The sequence below is a fragment of the Miniopterus schreibersii genome (genome assembly GCF_964146895.1).
Source record: "Miniopterus schreibersii genome assembly, chromosome: 19".
NCBI classification, from domain to species: Eukaryota; Metazoa; Chordata; class Mammalia; order Chiroptera; family Miniopteridae; genus Miniopterus; species Miniopterus schreibersii.
The window spans coordinates 34,844,853-34,856,501 of record NC_138119.1 but is presented as its reverse complement, the minus strand read 5'-3'; the positions used below and the strand labels follow the sequence as shown (position 1 = coordinate 34,856,501).

The following is an 11,649-nucleotide window of genomic DNA, read 5'->3' as shown; positions in this document are numbered from 1 at the left end:
GTCTGCAGAACTTTGTGGTGAGGCAGGGTCTCAGGGAGTCATTGAGGTGTGGCCAGCAGAGTTTATCAGGCCCAAACCAAGATTTGGCAGTGTGAAGGGAAAACTTTTCACCAGTCAGGCAAGCAAGAAAAAAATGGCCCCCATCCCAGAGCCACACAATTCAGTCTGTCCTAGATTCTGCCAGGAGCCAGAGCTCAACAGGGGACTGCCAAGAGTTGGGTGGGTGAAGCTAGTGGCTCTCCCATGAGGGAAATATATTGATCAGGCTTGGGGGAAGTTGGAAGGAATATCCCCTACCCCAGAGCCACTCAACTCAGTTTATCCAGATTTTGTGCTGACCTCCTGGGGAACTTGGGTTTGGTAGGGCAGGACCACCAATAGTTGAGTGGGTGGAGACTGCAGGAGCTCTGTGGTTTGCAGGTCTCCTGTGATTGGGAGGTGCCAGTCAGGTTCACAAGAAAGTTGAGGGAATGGTCCCCACTCCTAAGTCACCCAACTCAGTCACTGACACACCCTGAGTCTTCCTGAACCCCTACACCTTAAGCCAAGCAGCTAAGCCCTCAGCTGGGTGTGAGCTGTGCAGGGTGGGATGACAGGGAGTCCAGAGTGTGGGGCTATTGCATTCCCCCAGGCTGATGTCATAAGGAAGGGAGTGCTCCACCCCAAAAATGTGGCACCAGTGGTGTGGGAGAGGGAGTTAGTACAGGGATCCTGGTGACTGTCTCTTCAGCTCTCTCCCCAAAGCCACAAACCCAGGATTTCTTCACCCAACTCTAGTCCACTCTTCACTCCTTTTGCCAGGACCCATGGTGAGTGGTTGTGTATGAGATTTTGTGTGTTGACCCCTTAAGAGGGCACCTGTGTCTCTCGCAGGGTCTCATCTCTCCCTGGCTGACAGAATCCCACTGATTTTCACAGCCATATGTGATGTAGGTGCCTCATGCTGGCTCTAGTGTTTTAGGCTGGGAAGTTCAGTGTGGGGCTAAGACTCCCCACTCCTCAAGTGGAAACTTTGTGGGTGAGCTATCTCTCCAGAATCTCAGCCGCCACCCGTGGGATGGGTCCAGCTCTTTTCCCATCTCTGCCCTTCCTATCAGTCTCGATGTGGCTTCTTCTCTAAATCCTTAGTTATAGGACTTCTGTTCAGCTAGTCTTCAGTTGATTATTTAGGTTGATTGCTCTACATTTAGTTGTAACTCCAGTGTGGCCTGGGAAGAGGTAAGTGTAACTTCCACCTACTCCACCTTGACCTTGGATTCACCCCTCACTGGGTTTTCTAATCCTTTCTCCCCTTCCTTCTTCAGCACTGGGGAGAAAGCTTCACAGCTTCCCTTAGTTTGTTACTTTAACCTTGTTCACATCTTTGTAAGGAACTCTTTTTATTAAAGTCGCATCAGAGCCCTGATGTAAGGGCTCTCTTCCTAAATTTATTCTTAAACTTTGAAGTATTAGAAGACATGTCTTACCTCTCATGTGTGTGTTAAGGCCCTGCAGACCACTGAAAAGTGGTTTGGACCTAATGCCTCAAAGCTGACACCATAGATTATTTTTATTACTTCTTCTGTTCTGCATATATCTGTCTAGAATGGGATAGAGGGCAGGAATGACTTGGGTGGGAGAGAATTTGTATCTTCCTGAGTCCCTGGACCACATATAATGCCATTTAATATAATCCTACTCCCACCATCATTTCTAACAAATTTGGGTTTGTCTCTTCATGTGGTCTGGGTGGATTTCCACAGAGCAGCATCCATGCAGTGTTGGCACAGTGCCACAATATTAGGAATTGCAGAGCAAAGCATTTATCCCAAGTGGTAAAGGGGGTTTCCCTGTGAAAGAGAACAGCAAGTGATTTAAATTTTACCAGTTCCAGAACTCAATCAATGTTTTCTGCAAAGTCAAAACAAGTAAGAAAGTTTCTCTGAAGGGACCTTACCTATAGGATAAAGACACCTTACATTTTCAGGCGCATTTCTGACCAATATGCACATATCTGAACAATTCTATGAAAAACATTTACTTTCTCAGCATCTGTGAGACTGGGGGTAAGGAGAATGCTGGTTGGCAAACAGAACTTTTCTACTTCCTGGTTTCTATTCTTATAAAATCGCTGATGAACCACAGTGCCCAAACCCAGCTTCACATTCTGTGGGGACAGACTCTGCTCCAGGACCTGGGCTGCACCTGACTGTCACTGGGACAACTTCTCACCTCCAACCTCATGCTGCTGTGGCTACTGCTTCTGGTCCTCGGTAGGTAGAATGCTAGAGCAAGACTTGGGTGGAAGCAGAGCAGAACCTCCTGTGCTTGGGCATTTCAGAACTTCTTTTAGAGCACAGGTCTCTCAGCTGGGATGAGTAGGAATGGACTTCAGCTTCTAACTCAGGACCAACAAGTATTATGCAAGTGGCTACTGAGCAGAGCAAGGTTCCCAGGAAAACCAAAAGACTATGAATCTCTTTTCCAAATACTGATGCCTCTTTCCTTGGTTTAACATTTATTAATGCTTTGATCTCTGGGAAAATCATGGAAACTCTTTAAAGGATATCAAAGAAGTTTTCTGTTAGGGTAAACTCTATTTCTAGCCCATTTAAATGTTACACTGCTTCAACTCCACTTCCACTCCAAGATACCTTATTTTTATCTGAACTCTTACTTTCCTAGACTTAAATTTTAGAGAGGCTTTCAAGTCCTGCTAATTGTGGCTTTTGCTGATAAATATGACTCTAGTCTATGGATGCAAACATGGTACTAGACCTAGAATAGGGAAAGAGGGAGAAACAGTGTTCATGATGCATGAGAGGACAGCTCCACTGTCTTCCTGGCCTTTCTTGGCTTCTGTGTTGCCTCGAGGCAGGCAATATGTCTCAAACAAAATAATCCATCTTTAAAAGTTTAAAAAGATAAGGTGGGAGAGGAATAAATAAATCTGAGAACTTGCCTACAAAATAGCCAATATATGGTACGGGGGATGAACTATGTTTATAAATTGTTCTGGCCTCACAAAATGAACACTGGGTTCCACGGGAGTGTTGTTGTGAGTGATGGGAGGAGAAGGGGGAAATGAAGGGAAAGAGTAATAAAGGGAATGAGGGAGGAAGGATAGGAGGGAATAAAAAGTTGGGGTAGAGGGGAGAAGATATAGAAGAAAAGAAGGGTAAAGAGAATTGTTGGGAAAGTACTTCGGAGTCACAACTTTTTCTCAAAGTGTGAAATCCTGGCCCAGTGCTAATCTCTCTGACTCTCTCCCTCACAGGCCCTGTCGGCATCTGGTCAGGTGAGTTCTTTCCTCTGCTCTTTAGGTCTCCGGGGACCAAACATACTCTCCCAGGCAAGGGAGCTACTGCCTGGCCCAGCCTCTTAGCTGAGGGCTGCAGGGATCAGGTGCAGAACTGGGGTGGAAGAGTGAGGGGCAGGGCCTCACCCCGTGCTTGCCATGGTATAAATGCTCCAACGTCACATGCTTCTCTGCTTTGCTCCCTGCCTGCTTGATGTACAGAAGGCCCTACACTGACCCTCTCAAGGCAATAAGTCATTTTCTCTTTACTATTAAGCCCGGGGACAGGAAATAAGTTAACTGTGAAGGGAAAGCAAACCATGCAGTGTACTCTTGGGAACACACTCTCCTGGCTCTGGCCAAAGGAAGTCAAAAGCTCCCACCAGGAGCAATGGAGGCGGTGATGGAAAACATATTTCCTATAAGAGAGAGGTAGGCAGAGGAACAAAGAGATGCTCTGCATTAAACAAGAATATCCCCTGACATTTCACTGGGATTGCAAATACCCCTGCATAGCTTATTTTTCTTTCGTCTTCTTATTCTTATTAAAGTCATAATGTAATAAAATAAAGAGGAAAACTTGGTTTTATATTACAATGGAAAGTTACATTTTCTTCTTTAATCATTTATTTGAGAAAGTATTTATCTTATCACAGGGAGGAGATGTATTACTTACATATCTGTTACTCTTAGATCTGACCATATAAATTGCATTCTATCTGATGTAATTTTAAGCAAGTATGTTATTAATACATCATAGGGTCTCAGGATCAGCCTCATAGAATCCAGTAAACTTCCTGAAATTATGGCAAAATGTGTGTATATGTACATTTGTACCTTCCTCTAGGGAACAGGTAAAATGTCAAAGTTAAAGGCCACTTACTGAGATGTAGTACAATCAAATTTGTGTTCCAGGCTCAGTATAATCAGGAGTCATTACTTTTTACCTGTCCCTAGCCCTGTCATTATTACCAAATTGGCCACATAAATCTTACTTCTCAAATATTTATTTAATCAAATTGATTTTATCTCCACACTCTTCACTGAAAACCTTGCCCAGTATCAACCCAGAGAGAGAAAATTTGGGGCCCCCACCATTTGCCCAATCCTCCTACTTTCAAAGTGGCAAAAAGGTATAGAACAGCTGTCTCTGAAGTTGTTTGATCACTTTGCTCTATCAAGGACAAAATATTTAGCTTGTACCTCCAACATATTATATTGATAATTATACTGAAATATTTTAAAATATATACAAAAGCAAAACATTGAAAAGATGAGCAATGTTTGGTATACTACAGAAGTCCTAAGGTTTTCTCTCCACCTCCTGTGTACTCCACTTGGGAGACTGGGTCTAACTGTCACGAGAAGATGGTCTCTGTTCTGAGACAAGGCCCTGAGTGGGCTCTTCTTCTCTCTACCGTAAACTCCTGGCTAGAGGAGTGAACTGGGCAGACAGCCTAAACAAACACTCTCATGCTTTGTCTCCTTCTCCATTTGGTTCCTCCATGTCTGACACTGACTTTCTTTGCACTAAAGGGGTATGACCTAAGGTTCAGGCCTGGGAGTAGGTTTTTTATTAGAACAAACACTTTCCCTGAAATTTAGCCCAGTGTATTACAATTCCAAATTGATACTCGAACCTGCATCTCTAGCTCAGTTACCATCTAAATTTCCCCTCAAACACCCCGGGTGCAGGGCTGGGTCACACAGCAGTACGATGGCTGGCTCTTCTTACCACCGCAGAACTTTTAAAGAACAGGTTACCAGCTCCTCTCCATCCTCCAGTGTTTTTTTTCCTGCTGGGCCAGATCCAACACACCAAGCTGCTCATCAGCTTTCTGATGACCACTATCTTACAAGGGGAGGCAATGACCTAAACAAGCAGATTCCCAGAAGCCTCTGAAGAAAAGCCTTCTAGTAGAACATTCTAAATATTTAACTGTAGATCCCTGGGCTGATGTCTCAGTGGCCCAGATTGTTTCATCTAGGGAGAACGACAAAGGGAAGGTCTTTGAATTGTACTGCTGGGCTGAGTCTCTAAGGAATGAGAGATGCAGAGAAAGTTAATCATGGACATCACAGGGGCATGAGGGAAACTTGAATGGATATAAGGAGATGTAAGTGGAATTGTTTTAAATCTATATTTAGTCCAGAAAATTGTTGGCACCTAAAAAAATGAATCAAAACGTTTGTAACAGACATGAAAACAGCTGAATGTGTAGAAGACAAAAGATGTCACTAAGTGAAATAGAGTTCACCTTTGTTGAGCAGAGAAGGCAGAAGGCCAGTAGCTTCCAAGGAATCTGTGGCTGGCCAGCTTCTTCTGTTTGTGTATGTACTAGCTTTCCCCTTATGAACAGATGTGAGAGTGCTGGCACAGGGTGGGCAGCATTGATACAAGTATTTTTGGATCTTTTGCAGACTGGCTATCCATCGATATGCCACGCTATGCCTATGAAGGAGACCGGGTGGTTGTGAGGTGCTCTGGAAAAGACAATGGTAAAATAAAGAGACTGATGTACTACAAGGATGGGTCTCGGATAGCCACTTACTCTAGCAGCTCAAGCTATACCATTTCAGTTGCAAGACCCAGTGACAGTGGCTCCTATTATTGTAAGGTAGATAAGAAATGGTTCTTATTTATAGACGAGACAGAAGAATCAAGATCTCTACGGCTCACTGTCCAAGGTGAGGCTCTCACTATTCAAGTGGAAAAGACTGGGGAAAAGTGGGGCCTATGTGGGAGGACCAGGGTAAAGAGCAGAGGAGACCACCCAGGGCAGCAGAAATTTGGGGTGGCTGTCTGTCTTTGAGTCTGGGGCTGTGTGTCCTGCTCATTGGGGCTGAGAAGACAAGCACTTCTCAACAGAAACTCCATACCTCACTGACTGGGGCTCTCTGTTTAATTCTTCCCTGCAGAGCTGTTTCCAGCACCTAGTCTGACAGTCACACCCTCGCTGCCCACTGAGGGGAACTCAGTGACCCTGTCTTGTGATACCCGACTCCCTTCAGATAGGTCCAGGACCCAGCTTCGGTATTCCTTCTTCAGGGATGGCCACACTGTAAGGTCAGGCTGGAGCTCATCAGAGTTTTTGATCTCAGCATTATGGAAAGAAGACTCGGGATATTACTGGTGTGAGGCAATGACAGCAAGTCGCAGTGTCTCCAAGCGGAGTAGTCGATCCTCTGTACAAGTGCAGAGTGAGTACCAGTGGCTGGGCTGCTTGACAAGCTGCTGTGCTTAGCTCTAGAAGGACCCCTCTCAGACTCAGAAATACCTGAAGAAGAAAAGACTAATAGAAATTTACCAAGTGCAAAGCATTGCTCAGAGCAGTTTTATATTTAGTGCTCCCAGAAACCCTGTGAAGTACTGAAGTGTGAATAATATCTGTAAAGTACGCACTATTATTATCCCCATTTTACACTCGAGGAAACTGAAAGCACAGAGCTGTTAAGTGACCTGCCCGAGGTAACCCAGCACGAATGCAGCACAGTTGGAATTTGAACCTGGGCACTCTGGTGCCAGGATATACCCTTTTATCCACCTTGGTACACTTCCTATCTCAACCATGCCCGTGGAGAGTGGTATCATAAAAGCTACCGATTGTTGAATATCTGCAGTGCAGGAGCTGCTTTATATATGTATATAGTTCTATCTTTATGAAAACTCTGTGAAGTTGGTATGATTATCCATACTTTATTGTTAAGAAAACTGAGGATCAGAGAGATGAACTGACCTACCAAGATCATGGGCAGAGCTGGGTGAGGACTCCACAGCCTGTGCTTTGCCCAAGTGCATCAGGAGATCAGAAGGGAGCAAGATCACTTGGGGCTGTGGTCATTACAGAAGACTCATAAGTGTGTAGAAAGTGAGAGGTGAATTTTTAGAACATTAAGTTGCAGGGTGCTTTTGCTTAATGGCCCTCAGCATGCTCCTTCCCCACTAAAAACACTCCTCTGCATAAACACTGCTTCCAGTAATTCCACCAGCCATAAAGCTCAGCAGGTGGTGCTGGCCTGCACACCAGGCCCTCGCTTGTCATCTTGTGGTCACACAGGAATCCCTGCGTCTGGAGTGCTCCTGGAGACCCAGCCCCCAGGGGGGCAGGCATTTGAAGGAAAGGTGCTGGTGTTGGTCTGCTCTGTGGCTGCAGGCACAGGGGAAATCACATTCTCCTGGCACAGAGAGGACACGGGGGACAGTCTGGGAAGAAAAAGTCAGCGCTCCCAGAGATCAGAGCTGGAGATCCTTGTTGTCGGGGAGAGCCACGCTGGGGGATACTACTGCACAGCTGAAAATAACCATGGCCTCATCCAGAGTGAGGCAGTGAACGTCACTGTGAAAAGTAAGTAGCGCCCCTAGTTAGCCAGCCATTTCCAGCTGGAGCCAGGCTCCTCGTGTTGCAGGAAGGATGACCCAAGAGTGGCAAGGAGCGGGCCACGCAGAGGCTGTGAACGCGGCAGGTTGTCGCTGCGGTGCCGGTGGGGCGGGGGCGGCCCCGTGAGCGGAGGAGCTAAGGCAGGAGGGCGGGGGGCAAGGCCGCTCTCATGGCCTGGCCGAGGCCTTTCCGGGCTGCTCACCAGAGGCCGTCAAAGCTCTTCTGGAACCGTCTCTGCGGCATTGCACTGGGGGGGGTGACAGCGGGGAGGCTCCATGGGCTGGAGAGGACGCGGGGCGCGGGGCTGGGGGCAGCGGGGGCTGCAAGTCTGCACCCGCAGAGGGAGCCCGCTGATGGACTCCACTGCTTCTGTCAGTTGCAGTGTCACACCCGGTCCTCACCATCAGTGCTCCCGGCGCCCAGGCCTTTATTGGGGACATGGTGGGGCTTCATTGTGAAGACAAGAGCGCATCTCCCCCTGTTCTGTACTCACTTTATCATGAAAATGTGCTCCTGGGAAACATCTCAGTGCCTCATGGAGGAGGTGCGTCCTTCAACCTCTCTCTGACTGCGAAGCATTCTGGGAACTACTCCTGTGAAGCCAACAATGGTCTGGTGCCCCAACGCAGTGAGGTGGTGGCACTCAACGTCACAGGTAGGACATGTCCAATGTCCTCTTGCAGAGGACCAGCGGCAATTATGTCAAGCCATGGCCTGCGTGTCCTGGAATTTCCCTACCCTCGGGGAGCCGGTGTTCAGCTAGAGTCCATCTGCTCTCCTAGGCTTTCTTTGCTGTTGGTCCCAACAGCAGCACCACTGGCCCATCACTCCCCTCCCCGTTTCCCTCTTACTCTACATCATCAGCTATGTGTGAAATAGATACTATTTGTAGGGCACTTCCCTGGGGCAAGTCAGCACTGAAAGTGAGGTAGGGGAGGCACGGGTGTGTCCCTGAGGGACAGGGAGATGCCACTGAGGAAAACAGGGCAAGGTCCTTGCACACTCAGAGCTCACAGTGGGAGAGGAAGTGCAACTAGGCTTCGTAAATACTTAAGGAAAAAGTAGAAAGACCAGGAACAAACCAGGTTCTGGAGATCAAAACTTTACTAGGATTGTCTCATTTAATCTCCATAACAGCTCTCATTTTACTAATAAATAAAATTCAGACTAAGTCACTTTCTGAGGTCGCACAGCTAGCAGGTCACACGCAAAAATGGAACTTTAGGCCAGGGCTGCCGGAGTCAAGGAACTTTGCTCTTTGCTACTATTTTAATATATCATGGTAGTTATAAGATTTTCCTTAAATTTATTACTGTGAAGTTACAGGGAATGATAATTGAATTCCTTCTGTAAACTCTTCTCAGTCATCATGTCATCATAGGTAGTAGGACGTACAACTCGCTAAGATTTTCCTTCAAAATGTTGCATCATTATTTATGTGTTTCCTCCTTGAGCTATACTCAGCTAGTTTTGGTTTCAAGGATAGGTTAGCCTCATAGGGATGATTTCAGAAGCTTCCATGTTTCTTCCATGCTTTGCAGCAGTTTAAAACAATATTTGAGTTGTCTACTAGTTAACAGTATTTGGAACTAGGCCAAACAACTTTCTGAGCCTGGTGGATTTTTACCTTCATTATCAAATATTTTTTTCTCAGTCTTTTCAAATTTTTGACCTTTTAAAAAAATAATTTGGATGCTTTTGCTCAAAACTTGGGGCATTTTATCTAGATTTTCAAATATATCATATATTGTTGACCATAGTATTATGATCTAATTTTAAATAGCTTTCATATTTGTGATTTATACTCTCTTCACATTTCTAATTTGTGTGATCTCTTAGAATTTATTAATAAGATTTGCCAGAGGTTTGTCTATTTCATTGCCCTTTTTAAACAGCCAGGGTTAGTGTTAGTGTTAAAATCTATTTGGTTTTTGATTTCCTTATTCATTTATTTTTCTTTTATCTTCATCAAAACTTTCCTCCTTTTGTTTTAAATTTATTTTATGTTATTCTTTCTTTAATTTCTTAAGCACATATAAAAATTTTCATCTTTACTTGTTTTCTAGTAAATGCATTTAAAACTAAGTACCACTTTTAACTTATTCTATAAGTTTTGATGTACAGTATAATATTTTCATTCATTTTATTTCAAAAGTATGTGTAAAATGCCTTTAATTTCTTTTATAACTTAAGACTTACAATTTCTTATGAATAGATTTAATTTTGATTCTTTATTTTACTAATTTATTATAGATTTTTCATTTCACTTGTGGTTAAACTTTATCAAAGGATATGGCCTGCATAATTTTTACTACTGGAAACTTACTGAAAATTTCTTTATGACCTAATACACTGTCAGCATTTTTATAAATGCTACACATGTAATTTGAGAAGAATGTGACTTTTCTGCTTAAGATATACCAAGCTCGGTATTTATTTTTCTATTAAAATAAGGTAGTTGCTTGATTTATTATGTCTCTACAGAGCCTTACATTTGTTTGATCTTTTCAATTGATTTTTTTTTTGAGAATCATATTTGTATTACTACCTATAATTATTCTAAGTTTACATTTTTGCAGGGGTTTTGCCGTGAACTTTGTAATTGACTGTGTAAGATAGATCATTTTGGTCACAAATGACAGAAATTCAATACACACTGGCTTGGGTCAAAATATAAGTGCAATTGGTAAGAAGGGTCAGAAATGGACATGGCTTAGTGTGTAACTGGGTCCAAGGGTTCTGTCTCTGCTCCCCTCTTCAATCTGACTTTCTCCATTAGCTTAATTCTCAGGCTGACCACTGACGACAGCTCTAGGCTTACACCTCTCCTTGGTGCTAGAAATCTTAGAGAAAAGTCTTTAAAAATATGATTCCATTTTAAAACAAACACACCAGGTAGAGATTAGAGATGAACAAACCTGTGTAATGTGTTCGCCCTCTACCCTCTCTCTGCAAAGAAAACGAACTTGTGACTGGTGAAGTCACCCACAGGGTCAGTGCAGTTTTCAAAGAAAAATGAGGAACTCAATTGACCTAAGGTCTCTCCCTATTCTGGGTCTCAGCCTCCAACTCTAGGAAAGAACTAGTTCTGTACTTCTGCTTTCCCAAGATCTTTTTGAGCTCATGAGAATCAAACCATAAATCTGTCTGTCTCCACATTCCTTTATTATCAGAAAGCAAAGGCTCCTTCCCCAGGTGTCTTTGAGTGGGGGACTTTGGTGGGATTGGGTGATTCTAAGATGATAATGGAGTGGGATGGAGCCAAAACTTTGTGATTCCCTACTTCAGCAAGCCCCTCAACTCCATACCACACACCATAACCACCATCAAACACTCTCTCTTAACCTTGGGATCTACCATAAGAGTACATTTCTGAGTGCTCTCTGGCCCCTTCTGTTTTCAGAATTCCCATTCAAAACCCGCTTGGTGAATGGTCCTCACCGCTGTGAAGGGCGAGTGGAGGTGAAACAGGATGGTCGCTGGGGCACTGTATGCGATGATGGCTGGGGCATGAAGGAGGTGGCCGTGGTGTGCCGGGAGCTGGGCTGTGGAGAAGCCAAGCATACCCCTGCAGGCCTGTTATATCCACCAGTGGCAGAAGAGCACCAACCTGTGTTTATTCAGGTAGCCCTGTGCAATGGGACAGAGGACGCATTGGCTGAATGTGAGCAGATTGAAGCCTTTGACTGTGAGCACGAGGAGGATGCAGGTGCAGTGTGTGAAGGTGGGTGACGGCAGGGCCTGGGGAATGGAAACGGGCCCCAGCTCCGAGGCCCTCCTCAATGCTGCCACCTCCAGTTCACCTTACTCCTCCTCGTTGCCCCTTCCTCCATCAGCAACACTTGCCATTCGACATTAGAATGTGTCAGGACAACACCACTAGTTCATACTAGGTTAGTCCGTGGTCATAAAGAGCCATACTGTACATTCTGTTGGGAGCCCATACCTGCCATCTCACAGACAAAACATTGATATTTCAATGGCCGTGAGTTG

The 11,649-nt window shown here is 44.8% G+C and overlaps 1 protein-coding gene across 1 annotated transcript; it reads left to right on the top strand.

The window, feature by feature from the left end:
* Positions 1 to 2,203: 2,203 nt before the first annotated feature.
* On the top strand, positions 2,204 to 11,388 carry LOC308549379 (Fc receptor-like protein 2; the record flags this gene model as incomplete). The annotated part of the gene is made up of 7 exons (XM_081121912.1): positions 2,204 to 2,252; positions 3,257 to 3,277; positions 5,699 to 5,965; positions 6,197 to 6,478; positions 7,336 to 7,623; positions 8,033 to 8,311; positions 11,060 to 11,388. The coding sequence occupies exons 1-7, from the start codon at positions 2,222 to 2,224 to the stop codon at positions 11,386 to 11,388; spliced, it is 1,497 nt and encodes a 498-aa protein (XP_080978038.1). The 5' UTR covers positions 2,204 to 2,221.
* Between the last annotated feature and the right edge of the window lie 261 nt (positions 11,389 to 11,649).